Genomic DNA, 16105 nt, shown 5'->3' with positions numbered 1-16105 from the left:
CCCTATACCCTCAACCCTACATCATATACACTCTCACCCTACTCCCTACTCTCTCTCCCCTACCCCTACCCCTCGCCCCTAACCCCTATACCCTCACTCCTAACCCTCGTCCCTAACCCCTATACCCTCACTCCTAACCCTCGCCCTTAACCCCTATTCCCTCACTCCTAACCCTCGCCCCTACCCCCTATACCCTCACTCCTAACCCTCGCCCCTAACCCCTATACCCTCGCACCCTACTCTCTCTCCCCTACCCCTCGCCCCTAACCCCTATACCCTCACTCCTAACCCTCACCCCTAACCCCTCACTCCTAACCCTCGCCCCTAACCCCTATACCCTCATCCCTACATCATATACACTCTCACCCTACTCCCTACTCTCTCTCCCCTACCCCTCGCCCCTAACCCCTATACCCTCACTCCTAACCCTCGTCCCTAACCCCTATACCCTCACTCCTAACCCTCGCCCTTAACCCCTATACCCTCACTCCTAACCCTCGCCCCTACCCCCTATACCCTCACTCCTAACCCTCGCCCCTAACCCCTATACCCTCGCACCCTACTCTCTCTCCCCTACCCCTCGCCCCTAACCCCTATACCCTCACTCCTGACCCTCGCCCTTAACCCCTATACCTTCGCACCCTACTCTCTCTCCCCTACCACTACCCCCTATGCCCTCACTCCTAACCCTCGCCCCTAACCCCTATACCCTCGCACCCTACTCTCTCTCCCCTACCCCTCACCCCTAACCCCTATACCCTCACTCCTAACCCTCACCCCTAACCTCTCACTCCTAACCCTCGCCCCTAACCCCTATACCCTCATCCCTACATCATATACACTCTCACCCTACTCCCTACTCTCTCTCTTCCCTTACTCCCTCGCCCCTACCCCCTATACCCTCGCCCTACCCCTCGCCCCTGCCCATTGCCATGGAAAACCTGGCACGAAAAAACTTCTCTATGGCTTCCAATGGGTTTCCTAATACCAATGGCCATGCCCCATTCTGCCCATTTAAATTGCCCCCCGCCTAGCCTGAGGAAACTCCTGCTCCACCAGAGGAGCCCCAGGACTGGGATGATGACGGTACCCTGCCGGTGCGTGCTGCTGGCTGTGGGGATGACGGTAAAGCTGCCACCACGGCAGGCTGGGATGATGATGGCTCTCTGCCTGTGAGGGTGGATGACTCCTGGGGGGACGATGGTGTTGCTGATGCCACTGCTTCCGCTGCTGTGGCCGAGTCTGAGGCTGCTGGCTGGGATGATGATGAGGAGGGGGTGCCCCAGGTACGATGGAAAGAGAAGGATGCATCTGGAGCTGGGTGGATGCATCGGCTACAACACTGGTCTGGTGGTCTAGCAGGACAGGATGGAGGATACTGTAGTTGTAGACACATGATGGTGGACCTCACCGGTTCTGTCTGGTTCTTCCCAGTAGTAGTAGACAGAGCAACAAGTATTCTTTCAGAAAACAGTTCTTCTGACCTCAATGGGACTTCCTGGTTAGGTAAATAGATCGCTGTGGATCTTGTTTCTCCAGCTCCCTACTAAATAAAAATGGATCCCAGTCTTTCAGTACCGCCTGTCTGTAACGGGGTTGATAGATAGACTGGGGTGTATTTTAGTGTCAGTCCTGATGTGCTATTTGTGACAGCTCCTCCTCTCTCCCTCTCCAACAGGCTGACACGCCCACAGCAGCTGCTACAGCACCTACTCCTACAGCCACAGCAGTAGAGGAGGTAAGTTGCACCTTGATTGATAGGTTGGCTGGTAGGTTGATTGATAGGTTGGCTGGTAGGTTGATTGATAGATTGGCTGGTAGGTTGATTGATAGGTTGGTTGGTAGGTTGATTGATAGGTTGGCTGGTATGTTGGCTGGTAGGTTAGCTGGTATGTTGGCTGGTAGGTTGGCTGGTAGATTGATTGATAGGTTGGCAGGTAGGTTGGCTGGTAGGTTGATTGATAGGTTGGCTGGTAGGTTGATTGATAGGTTGGCTGGTATGTTGGCTGGTATGTTGGCTGGTAGGTTGATTGATAGGTTGGCTGGTAGGTTGGCTGGTAGGTTGATTGATAGGTTGGCTGGTAGGTTGGCTGGTAGGTTGATTGATAGGTTGGCTGGTAGGTTGGCTGGTAGGTTGATTGATAGGTTGACTGGTAGGTTGATTGATAGGTTGGCTGGTAGGTTGATTGATAGGTTGGCTGGTAGGTTGATTGATAGGTTGGCTGGTAGGTTGATTGATAGGTTGGCTGGTAGGTTGATTGATTGGTAGGTTGATTGATTGATTGGTGATTGAGTGATTAGTTGATTATATTTATGAATTGATGGATTGATTGTCTTTAGAGTCCCCCATGGGCATCCATTGAAAAGCACGAGCCCTCCCATGCCCCGCAACATTCAGGCCCTACCCAGCCTAACCAGGCCCAATTGCTTCTGCCAAATTAAAGGCCCTGCCCGAAACCAGAGCTGCTCATTAGTTGCTCATTAGCTGCTCCTCTCTTTCTGTCACTAGCTCCCCCTGCGCGCAGCTCGCTCTGCATGCACAATGCTCATGGCATCTCTGAGGCTGTGAGTAACCATAGCAATGGCTCCACTTGGGCTGCTCTGCTCAATGAAGAGACGTGAGAGAGCAGTTAGCTGTTAGCAGTTAGCTGTTAGCAGTTAGCAGTTAGCAGTTAGCTATTAGCAGTTAGCTGTCAGCTACTTTTCATCACTCCAAACCAGGGGTGGGCAACTCCAGTCCTCTAGGGCCTGATTGGTGTCACACTTTTTCCCCATCCCTAGCAAACACAGCTGATTAATCAAATTGCATTCTAAACTGAAGATCATGATTAGGTGATTATTGGAGTCAGGTGTGTTAGCTGGAGCTGAGGAGAAAGTGTGACGCCAATCAGGCCCTCGAAGACTGGAATTGCCCACACCTGCTCTAAACTCTGAGAAAACTCAAGGAACAGTATTATCTTCTGTGAAGTAATCTGTCCTGTATTTGACGAGGTTGAAGCACTTCTGTCAACATGTTATGATCTTAGTCAGATATGACTGTGCTGCAGCAGCAGAGCACGAACAAATGGCTCGGCTTCAAAACGTTGGTGCTTAATGTAGTGATACCCAAGCCATACCCGTATCCTAGTTATTGATGAGACAGGAAGCCCTGCCCGTATCCTAGTTACTGATGAGACAGCAGGCCATACCTGTATCCTAGTTACTGATGAAACAGCAGGCCATACCCGTATCCTAGTTATTGATGAGACAGGAAGCCCTGCCCGTATCCTAGTTACTGATGAGACAGCAGGCCATACCTGTATCCTAGTTACTGATGAGCCAGCAGGCCATACCTGTATCCTAGTTACTGATGAGACAGCAGGCCATACCTGTATCCTAGTTATTGATGAGACAGCAGGCCATACCTGTATCCTAGTTACTGATGAGACAGCAGGCCATACCTGTATCCTAGTTATTGATGAGACAGCAGGCCATACCTGTATCCTAGTTACTGATGAGACAACAGGCCATACCTGTATCCTAGTTACTGATGAGACAGCAGGCCATACATGTATCCTAGTTATTGATGAGACAGCAGGCCATACCTGTATCCTAGTTACTGATGAGACAGCAGGCCATACCTGTATCCTAGTTATTGATGAGACAGCAGGCCATACCTGTATCCTAGTTACTGATGAGACAACATGCCATACCTGTATCCTAGTTACTGATGAGACAACAGGCCATACCTGTATCCTAGTTACTGATGAGACAACAGGCCATACCTGTATCCTAGTTACTGATGAGACAACATGCCATACCTGTATCCTAGTTACTGATGAGACAACAGGCCATACCTGTATCCTAGTTACTGATGAGACAACAGGCCATATCTGTATCCTAGTTACTGACGAGACAACAGGCCATACCTGTATCCTAGTTACTGATGAGACAACATGCCATACCTGTATCCTAGTTACTGATGAGACAACAGGCCATACCTGTATCCTAGTTACTGACGAGACAACAGGCCATACCTGTATCCTAGTTACTGATGAGACAACATGCCATACCTGTATCCTAGTTACTGATGAGACAACATGCCATACCTGTATCCTAGTTACTGATGAGACAGCAGGCCATACCTGTATCCTAGTTATTGATGAGACAGCAGGCCATACCTGTATCCTAGTTACTGATGAGACAACATGCCATACCTGTATCCTAGTTACTGATGAGACAACAGGCCATACCTGTATCCTAGTTACTGATGAGACAACAGGCCATACCTGTATCCTAGTTACTGATGAGACAACATGCCATACCTGTATCCTAGTTACTGATGAGGCAACAGGCCATACCTGTATCCTAGTTACTGATGAGACAACAGGCCATATCTGTACCCTAGTTACTGACGAGACAACAGGCCATACCTGTATCCTAGTTACTGATGAGACAACATGCCATACCTGTATCCTAGTTACTGATGAGACAATAGGCCATACCTGTATCCTAGTTATTGATGAGACAGCAGGCCATACCTGTATCCTAGTTACTGATGAGACAACAGGCCATATCTGTATCCTAGTTACTGACGAGACAACAGGCCATACCTGTATCCTAGTTACTGATGAGACAACATGCCATACCTGTATCCTAGTTACTGATGAGACAACAGGCCATACCTGTATCCTAGTTACTGATGAGACAACAGGCCATACCTGTATCCTAGTTACTGACGAGACAACAGGCCATACCTGTATCCTAGTTACTGACGAGAAAACAGGCCATACCTGTATCCTAATTACTGATGAGACAACAGGCCATACCTGTATCCTAGTTACTGATGAGACAACAGGCCATACCTGTATCCTAGTTACTGATGAGACAACAGGCCATACCTGTATCCTAGTTACTGATGAGACAACAGGCCATACCTGTATCCTAGTTACTGATGAGACAACATGCCATACCTGTATCCTAGTTACTGATGAGACAACAGGCCATATCTGTATCCTAGTTACTGATGAGACAACAGGCCATACCTGTATCCTAGTTACTGATGAGACAACAGGCCATACCTGTATCCTAGTTACTGATGAGACAACAGGCCATACCTGTATCCTAGTTACTGATGAGACAACAGGCCATACCTGTATCCTAGTTACTGACGAGACAACAGGCCATACCTGTATCCTAGTTACTGACGAGAAAACAGGCCATACCTGTATCCTAATTACTGATGAGACAACAGGCCATACCTGTATCCTAGTTACTGATGAGACAACAGGCCATACCTGTATCCTAGTTACTGATGAGACAACAGGCCATACCTGTATCCTAGTTACTGATGAGAAAACAGGCCATACCTGTATCCTAATTACTGATGAGACAACAGGCCATACCTGTATCCTAGTTACTGATGAGACAACAGGCCATACCTGTATCCTAGTTACTGATGAGACAACAGGCCATACCTGTATCCTAGTTACTCGCCCCTAACCTGTATCCTAGTTACTCGGTTTTTCGGATGACTGCCTTGCCTGGTTCACCAATTACTTTGCAGACAGAGTTCAGTGTGTCAAATCGGAGGGCATGCTGTCCGGTCCTCTGGCAGTCTCTATGGGGTGCCACAGGGTTCAATTCTCGGGCCGACTCTTTTCTCTGTATACATCAATGATGTTGCTCTTGCTGCGGGCGATTCCCTGATCCACCTCTACGCAGACGACACCATTCTATATACTTTCGGCCCGTCATTGGACACTGTGCTATCTAACCTCCAAACAAGCTTCAATGCCATACAACACTCCTTCCGTGGCCTCCGACTGCTCTTAAACGCTAGTAAAACCAAATGCATGCTTTTCAACCGATCGCTGCCTGCACCCGCATCCCCGCCTAGCATCACCACCCTGGATGGTTCCGACCTAGAATATGTGGACATCTATAAGTACCTAGGTGTCTGGCTAGACTGCAAACTCTCCTTCCAGACTCATATCAAACATCTCCAATCGAAAATCAAATCAAGAGTCGGCTTTCTATTCCGCAACAAAGCCTCCTTCACTCACGCCGCCAAGCTTACCCTAGTAAAACTGACTATCCTACCGATCCTCGACTTCGGCGATGTCATCTACAAAATGGCTTCCAACACTCTACTCAGCAAACTGGATGCAGTCTATCACAGTGCCATCCGTTTTGTCACTAAAGCACCTTATACCACCCACCACTGCGACTTGTATGCTCTAGTCGGCTGGCCCTCGCTACATATTCGTCGCCAGACCCACTGGCTCCAGGTCATCTACAAGTCCATGCTAGGTAAAGCTCCGCCTTATCTCAGCTCACTGGTCACGATGGCAACACCCATCCGTAGCACGCGCTCCAGCAGGTGTATCTCACTGATCATCCCTAAAGCCAACACCTCATTTGGCCGCCTTTCGTTCCAGTACTCTGCTGCCTGTGACTGGAACGAATTGCAAAAATCGCTGAAGTTGGAGACTTTTATCTCCCTCACCAACTTCAAACATCAGCTATCTGAGCAGCTAACCGATCGCTGCAGCTGTACATAGTCTATTGGTAAATAGCCCACCCATTTTCACCTACCTCATCCCCATACTGTTTTTATTTATTTATTTTTCTGCTCTTTTGCACACCAATATCTCTACCTGTACATGACCATCTGATCATTTATCACTCCAGTGTTAATCTGCAAAATTGTAATTATTCGCCTACCTCATGCCTTTTGCACACATTGTATATAGACTCCCCCCTTTGTTTTTCTACTGTGTTATTGACTTGTTAATTGTTTACTCCATGTGTAACTCTGTGTTGTCTGCTCATACTGCTATGCTTTATCTTGGCCAGGTCGCAGTTGCAAATGAGAACTTGTTCTCAACTAGCCTACCTGGTTAAATAAAGGTGAAATAAAAAAAAATAAAATAAAATAAAACTGATGAGACAACAGGCCATACCTGTATCCTAGTTACTGATGAGACAACATGCCATACCTGTATCCTAGTTACTGATGAGACAACATGCCATACCTGTATCCTAGTTACTGATGAGACAACAGGCCATACCTGTATCCTAGTTACTGATGAGACAACAGGCCATACCTGTATCCTAGTTACTGATGAGACAACAGGCCATACCTGTATCCTAGTTACTGATGAGACAACAGGCCATACCTGGCTCTAACCCAATGGATAATGTCGGGCACCGGTCGGGTAGCAGAGCTCTCATGCAGAGCTCTCTCCTACATGCACCAAGTCGATGTGTGGTACTACATATTTACGTTTGATATTTCTTGTTCAAGATTCCTGCTGTCGCAACAGTAGCAACCAATGGGGCTTCAGAGGCGGTAGAGATGCCGCCAGGATTCCTCTTTAAAGTGAGTGGGATGATTGATATGTGAATAAATGCTACGTAGTCTAATATGTATTTATCATTTCCAAGTTGGGAATGATATGAAACTGAATAGTACTATTTTCCTGATCGTGTTCAGGTGACCACCATGCATGACTATGCCGCTAATGACTCGGATGAGCTGGAGATGAAGGCTGGAGACATAGTGCTGGTTGTAGCCTTCGACAACCCAGAAGAACAGGTCAGTACAAGCCCATGTCATCTCATCTTTACCCACCTCCTTGACCCTAAAAACCCCAACAGATCTGTAAGGTGTAAACAATATGAGGAAAACTCCACCAATGCTTATGTTGATCTAGACCCCTTCAGATCAGCCAGCATCAAGGTGTTAGAACCCCAGCATCAAGGTGTTAGAACCACAGCATTGAGGTGTTAGAACCACACCATTGAGGTGTTAGAACCACAGCATTGAGGTGTTAGAACCCCAGCATAGAGGTGTTAGAACCCTCAACATCGAGGTGTTAGAACCCCAGCATCGAGGTGTTAGAACCCTAGCATAGAGGTGTTAGAACCACAGCATCGAGGTGTTAGAACCAGAGCATCGAGGTGTTAGAACCCTAGCATCGAGGTGTTAGAACACCAGCATCGAGGTGTTAGAACCCCAACATAGAGGTGTTAGAACCCCAGCATTGAGGTGTTAGAACCCCAACATAGAGGTGTTAGAACCCCAGCATCGAGGTGTTAGAACCCCAGCATCGAGGTGTTAGAACCACAGCATCGAGGTGTTAGAACCCTCAACATCAGGGTGTTAGAACCAAGAGGGAAGAAAGTAACAATGAAGTACTGCTGATACTGTCTGTTTTATGCTTCACTTACAGGTAATATTGGAAACACATCAAGTAAATGTGAGATACAGAGAATATTGAAAGCAGGGATTTTCTCATAGGTTAATTAAGCAATTAACATGTGTAAAAATTCTGGGCAGGTCATTATTTTGGCTACCATGGCAATGACAATGTCCCCATCCACAGGGCACCAGTAGTCACCGAATGGTTTAATGAGCATGAAATCTACACTGAGTGTACAAAACATTAGGAACACCTGATCTTTCCATGACACAGACTGACCAGGTAAATCCAGGTGAAAGCTATGATCCCTTATTGATGTCACCTGTTAAATCCACTTCAATTAGTGTAAATGAAGGGGAGGAGACAGGTTAAAGAAGGATTTTAAGCCTTAAGACAATTGAGACGGATTGTGTACGTGTGCCATTCAGAAGGTGAACGGGCAAGACTAAATATTTAAGTGAGGGGATAGAGGGGATAATTCAGAGCGATATTCATTCATGTCGTTATAGAATAGATGTTTCGGCGGTTGTCGGTCTTCACGTTCAATGATACCGAATTCCCAGCTGCAGACTAGTAATTAATATCAAAGACTTGTTCTTATTCTGTCGGTACCGATAGTCTAAGAGTTTAACCACGTGGGATCGTTAAAAGATTCAGCAATGGTCTGCAACCTTCGTCCTCTCGTAAAAATAACAACATGGTCTAGTGAGAACTTCTCAAAGTTGGGGTTTTATTCGGAATTGCAGAAAAGGGCCTGTCCCAGGATGCCCGACCCAAACTGTGCTCATGGGCGGTCCTCTGATTTAGTTAAACTCAAAAGGGAAATGGAGTTTCCTTCATTAAACAGTCCAAAATCACATTACACAATTTTACAAACAGTATCATCCTCACTCATTCATTTTATACAACAATTCGATGTAAATCTCATATCTGAGGCTATTATATAAACAGCGTTATGGTAATGTGGCCCCACCGTCTCCCATGAGGGTGGCAGGGTAGCCTAGTGGTTAGAGCATTGGACTAGTAACCGAAAGGTTGCAAGTTCAAATCCCCGAGCTGTCGTTCTGCCCCTGAACAGGCAGATAACCCACTGTTCCTAGGCCATCATTGAAAGTAAAAATGTCTTCTTAACTGACTTGCCTAGTTAAATAAATGTAAAAAAATTAAATGAGCTTCCCCAAGTTGTACCAAACGGACCAGTTCTTAGCCCAACGCCCTCTTAAGACACTTTATGTTGGTGTTTCCTTTACTTTGGCAGTTACCTGTATATCCACGCTGCTGTTTTATTTTTATTTTTTTATTTTACCTTTACCAGGCAAGTCAGTTAAGAACAAATTCTTATTTTCAATGACGGCCTGGGAACAGTGGGTTAACTGCCTGTTCAGGGGCAGAACGACAGATTTGTACCTTGTCAGCTCGGGGGTTTGAACTCACAACCTTCCGGTTACTAGTCCAACGCTCTAACCACTAGGCTACCCTGACGCCCCTGTGTGTGTGTGTTGCAGGATGAGGGCTGGCTGATAGGGATGAAGGAGGGAGACTGGACCCAGAATAAAGAGAGTGCCGTCAAAGGGGTGTTCCCTGAGAACTTTACCTCCAGGCTGTGAGAGAGGAGACACTTCCTCTCCTACTTTGACCACTCTCTCTTCCACAAGATACTCTCTTCTCTGACCTCTCTCTTCACTCTCTCTCTCTCTTCCCTCTTTCTTCCCTCTCTCTATTCCCTTTCTCTCTATTCCCTCTCTCTCTCCCTCTCTTCCCTCTCGCTTCCCTCTCTCTTCCCTCTCTCTTCCCTCTCTCTCCCTTCCCTCTCTCTCTTCCCTCTGTCTCTCTGCCCGTGCCATCCTCCCTCCTAATTTTCTAACCTCTGGGATTGTAAAGTGTGATACTGTGATACTGTAGTCATTGGCAAGAGAAACAGCACTGCATAATCAACTGTCTGTTCTGTAACCATTTCTAGCATGGATCACACTGTAGGGTCAGATTACATCATCACACTGTAGGGTCAGATTACATCATCACACTGTAGGGTCAGATTACATCATCACACTGTAGGGTCAGAGTACATCACATCACACTGTAGGGTCAGATTACATCATATCACACTGTAGGGTCAGATTACATCATCACACTGTAGGGTCAGAGTACATCACATCACACTGTAGGGTCAGATTACATCATATCACACTGTAGGGTCAGATTACATCATCACACTGTAGGGTCAGAGTACATCACATCACACTGTAGGGTCAGATTACATCATCACACTGTAGGGTCAGATTACATCATATCACACTGTAGGGTCAGATTACATCATCACACTGTAGGGTCAGATTACATCATCACACTGTAGGGTCAGATTACATCATATCACACTGTAGGGTCAGATTACATCATATCACACTGTAGGGTCAGATTCCATCATATCACACTGTAGGGTCAGAGTACATCATATCACACTGTAGGGTCAGATTACATCATATCACACTGTAGGGTCAGATTACATCACATCACACTGTAGGGTCAGATTACATCACATCAAACTGTAGGGTCAGATTACATCACATCACACTGTAGAGTCAGATTACATCACATCACACTGTAGGGTCAGATTACATCACATCACACTGTAGGGTCAGATTACATCATATCACACTGTAGGGTCAGATTACATCATATCACACTGTAGGGTCAGATTACATCACATCACACTGTAGAGTCAGATTACATCATATCACCCTGTAGGGTCAGATTACATCATATCACACTGTAGGGTCAGATTACATCATCACACTGTAGGGTCAGATTACATCATATCACACTGTAGGGTCAGATTACATCATATCACACTGTAGGGTCAGATTACATCACACTGTAGAGTCAGATTACATCATATCACCCTATAGGGTCAGATTACATCACATCACACTGTAGGGTCAGAGTACATCACATCACACTGTAGGGTCAGATTACATCACATCACACTGTAGGGTCAGATTACATCATATCACACTGTAGGGTCAGATTACATCATATCACACTGTAGGGTCAGATTACATCATATCACACTGTAGGGTCAGATTACATCATATCACACCGTAGGGTCAGATTACATCATGTCACACTGTAGGGTCAGATTACATCACATCACACTGTAGGGTCAGATTACATCACATCACACTGTAGGGTCAGATTACATCATCACCCTGTAGGGTCAGATTACATCACATCACACTGTAGGGTCAGAGTAAATCACATCACACTGTAGGGTCAGATTACATCATATCACACTGTAGGGTCAGATTACATCATGTCACACTGTAGGGTCAGATTACATCATATCACACTGTAGGGTCAGATTACATCATATCACACTGTAGGGTCAGATTACATCATATCACACTATAGGGTCAGATATCAGGTGAGTTGCACTAAATCACCATAGACATGATGCGCTGTATACATACTATAATTATTATGATATTATATTTGTCAAGTGCTTCTTAAACAAAAGGTGTAGACTAACAGTGAAATACTTATTTACAGCCCCCCCCCCCTTTTGCAGAGACAAAGAACATAGAGAAATAATATATAAATTATAACACAAGGAATAAATATATGCAGAATGAGTGAAGATAACTTGGCTGTAAACACGGGGTTCCAGTACAGAGGAGATGTGCAGGGCTATGAGGTAATTGAGGTAGATATGTACGTATAGGCAGGGATAACTAGGTAACTAGGCAACAGGATAGATAATAAACTGGAACAGTAGTCATATCTGAAGAGTGCAGAAAGGAGTGCAGAAAGGGTCAATGCAGAGAGTCCGGGTAACTATTTGGTTAACTGTTTAACTAACGGTTTAGCAGTCTTGTGTCTTGGAGGTAGAAGCTGTTCAGGGACCCGTTCGTTCCAGACTTGGTGCATCGGTACCTCTTGCCGTGCGGTAGCAGAACAAACAGTCTATGAATTGGGGGGCTGGTATAGAGGTCATGGATGGCAGGAAGCTTGACCCCAGTGATGTACTGGCACGTACGCACTACCCTCTGTGGCATCTTGCTGTCGGATGCCAAGGAAACAACTTGCCTTCATTTCATATTAACCTTTAAACTGGTCAACACATGTATTTTCCTTCAATGCTATGTTTAAAGACCCCTTAGACCATGATACCATGATACCATGATACCATGATACCATGATACCAGCACTAAGAGCCCCTAGACCATGATACCATGATACCATGATACCATGATACCAGCACTAAGAGCCCCTAGACCATGATACCATGATACCATGATACCATGATACCAGCACTAAGAGCCCCTAGACCATGATACCATGATACCATGATACCAGCACTAAGAGCCCCTAGACCATGATACCATGATACCAGCACTAAGAGCCCCTAGACCATGATACCATGATACCAGCACTAAGAGCCCCTAGACCATGATACCATGATACCATGATACCAGCACTAAGAGCTCCTAGACCGTGATACCATGATACCAGCACTAAGAGCCCCTAGACCATGATACCATGATACCAGCACTAAGAGCCCCTAGACCATGATACCATGATACCATGATACCAGCACTAAGAGCTCCTAGACCATGATACCATGATACCAGCACTAAGAGCTCCTAGACCATGATACCATGATACCAGCCCTAAGAGCCCCTAGACCATGATACCATGATACCATGATACCAGCACTAAGAGCCCTTAGACCATGATACCATGATACCAGCACTAAGAGCCCCTAGACCATGATACCATGATACCAGCACTAAGAGCCCCTAGACCATGATACCATGATACCATGATACCATGATACCAGCACTAAGAGCCCTTAGACCATGATACTATGATACCAGCACTAAGAGCCCCTAGACCATGATACCATGATACCAGCACTAAGAGCTCCTAGACCATGATACCATGCTACCAGTCCTAAGAGCTCCTAGACCATGATACCATGTTACCAGCCCTAAGAGCCCATAGACCATGCTACCATGTTACCAGCACTAAGAGCCCCTAGACCATGCCACCATGATACCAGCCCTAAGAGCCCCTAGACCATGCTACCATGATACCAGCCCTAAGAGCCCCTAGACCATGCTACCATGTTACCAGCCCTAAGAGCCCCTAGACCATGCTACCATGTTACCAGCACTAAGAGCTCCTAGACCATGCTACCATGATACCAGCCCTAAGAGCTCATAGACCATGTTACCATGTTACCAGCACTAAGAGCCCCTAGACCATGCTACCATGTTACCAGCCCTAAGAGCCCCTAGACCATGCTACCATGTCATGGATGGTTGAAGCTTGACCCCAGTGATGTACTGGCCCGTACGCACTACCCTCTGTGGCATCTTGCTGTCGGATGCCAAGGAAACAACTTGCCTTCATTTCATATTAACCTTTAAACTGGTCAACACATGTATTTTCCTTCAATGCTATGTTTATAGACCCCTTAGACCATGATACCATGATACCATGATACCATGATACCATGATACCATGATACCAGCACTAAGAGCCCCTAGACCATGATACCATGATACCAGCACTAAGAGCCCTTAGACCATGATACCATGATACCAGCACTAAGAGCCCCTAGACCATGATACCATGATACCAGCACTAAGAGCCCCTAGACCATGATACCATGATACCAGCACTAAGAGCCCCTAGACCATGATACCATGATACCAGCACTAAGAGCCCCTAGACCATGATACCATGATACCATGATACCATGATACCATGATACCAGCACTAAGAGCTCCTAGACCATGATACCATGATACCAGCACTAAGAGCCCCTAGACCATGATACCATGATACCATGATACCAGCACTAAGAGCTCCTAGACCATGATACCATGATACCAGCACTAAGAGCCCTTAGACCATGATACCATGATACCAGCACTAAGAGCCCCTAGACCATGATACCATGATACCAGCACTAAGAGCCCCTAGACCATGATACCATGATACCAGCACTAAGAGCCCCTAGACCATGATACCATGATACCAGCACTAAGAGCCCCTAGACCATGATACCATGATACCATGATACCATGATACCAGCACTAAGAGCTCCTAGACCATGATACCATGATACCAGCACTAAGAGCCCCTAGACCATGATACCATGATACCAGCACTAAGAGCCCCTAGACCATGATACCATGATACCATGATACCAGCACTAAGAGCTCCTAGACCATGATACCATGATACCAGCACTAAGAGCTCCTAGACCATGATACCATGATACCAGCCCTAAGAGCCCCTAGACCATGATACCATGATACCAGCACTAAGAGCCCCTAGACCATGATACCATGATACCAGCACTAAGAGCCCCTAGACCATGATACCATGATACCAGCACTAAGAGCCCCTAGACCATGATACCATGATACCAGCACTAAGAGCCCCTAGACCATGATACCATGATACCATGATACCATGATACCAGCACTAAGAGCTCCTAGACCATGATACCATGATACCAGCACTAAGAGCCCCTAGACCATGATACCATGATACCAGCACTAAGAGCCCCTAGACCATGATACCATGATACCATGATACCAGCACTAAGAGCTCCTAGACCATGATACCATGATACCAGCACTAAGAGCTCCTAGACCATGATACCATGATACCAGCCCTAAGAGCCCCTAGACCATGATACCATGATACCATGATACCAGCACTAAGAGCCCTTAGACCATGATACCATGATACCAGCACTAAGAGCCCCTAGACCATGATACCATGATACCAGCACTAAGAGCTCCTAGACCATGATACCATGTTACCAGCCCTAAGAGCCCCTAGACCATGCTACCAGTCCTAAGAGCTCCTAGACCATGATACCATGTTACCAGCCCTAAGAGCCCCTAGACCATGCTACCATGTTACCAGCACTAAGAGCCCCTAGACCATGCCACCATGATACCAGCCCTAAGAGCCCCTAGACCATGCTACCATGATACCAGCCCTAAGAGCCCCTAGACCATGCTACCATGTTACCAGCCCTAAGAGCCCCTAGACCATGCTACCATGTTACCAGCACTAAGAGCTCCTAGACCATGCTACCATGATACCAGCCCTAAGAGCTCATAGACCATGCTACCATGTCATGGATGGCAGGAAGCTTGACCCCAGTGATGTACTGGCCCGTACGCACTACCCTCTGTGGCATCTTGCTGTCGGATGCCAAGGAAACAACTTGCCTTCATTTCATATTAACCTTTAAACTGGTCAACACATGTATTTTCCTTCAATGCTATGTTTAAAGACCCCTTAGACCATGATACCATGATACCATGATACCATGATACCAGCACTAAGAGCCCCTAGACCATGATACCATGATACCATGATACCATGATACCAGCACTAAGAGCCCCTAGACCATGATACCATGATACCAGCACTAAGAGCCCCTAGACCATGATACCATGATACCATGATACCATGATACCAGCACTAAGAGCCCTTAGACCATGATACCATGATACCATGATACCATGATACCATGATACCATGATACCAGCACTAAGAGCCCTTAGACCATGATACCATGATACCAGCACTAAGAGCCCCTAGACCATGATACCATGATACCAGCACTAAGAGCCCCTCACCCATGATACCATGATACCAGCACTAAGAGCTCCTAGACCATGATACCAGCACTAAGAGCTCCTAGACCATGATACCATGATACCAGCACTAAGAGCCCCTAGACCATGATACCATGATACCAGCACTAAGAGCTCCTAGACCATGATACCAGCACTAAGAGCTCCTAGATCATGATACCATGATACCAGCACTAAGAGCCCCTAGACCATGATACCAGCACTTAGAGCCCCTAGACCATGATACCATGA

The 16105-nt window shown here is 46.4% G+C and overlaps 1 protein-coding gene across 3 annotated transcripts in view; it reads left to right on the top strand.

Annotated features, from left to right (window-relative positions):
* LOC110510426 (myc box-dependent-interacting protein 1-like) overlaps positions 1–10742 on the top strand; it is a 46649-nt gene extending 35907 nt beyond the window's left edge. For 2 of the 3 annotated variants that reach the window (XM_036975330.1, XM_036975332.1), the window contains 5 exons: positions 1035–1286; positions 1679–1738; positions 7289–7363; positions 7478–7579; positions 9692–10742. In XM_036975330.1, the coding sequence (XP_036831225.1) occupies positions 1035–1286; positions 1679–1738; positions 7289–7363; positions 7478–7579; positions 9692–9793 (591 nt within the window). In that variant the 3' untranslated portion in view covers positions 9794–10742. The remainder of the gene's footprint in view (positions 1–1034; positions 1287–1678; positions 1739–7288; positions 7364–7477; positions 7580–9691) is intronic. The other variant, XM_036975331.1, reaches the window with a different exon arrangement.
* Positions 10743–16105: the final 5363 nt, after the last annotated feature.

This window comes from Oncorhynchus mykiss, chromosome 3, assembly GCF_013265735.2.
Source record: "Oncorhynchus mykiss isolate Arlee chromosome 3, USDA_OmykA_1.1, whole genome shotgun sequence".
Taxonomy (NCBI): Eukaryota; Metazoa; Chordata; class Actinopteri; order Salmoniformes; family Salmonidae; genus Oncorhynchus; species Oncorhynchus mykiss.
The sequence above is the reverse complement of the archived record's forward strand: the minus strand, read 5'-3'. Positions and strand labels throughout refer to the sequence as shown.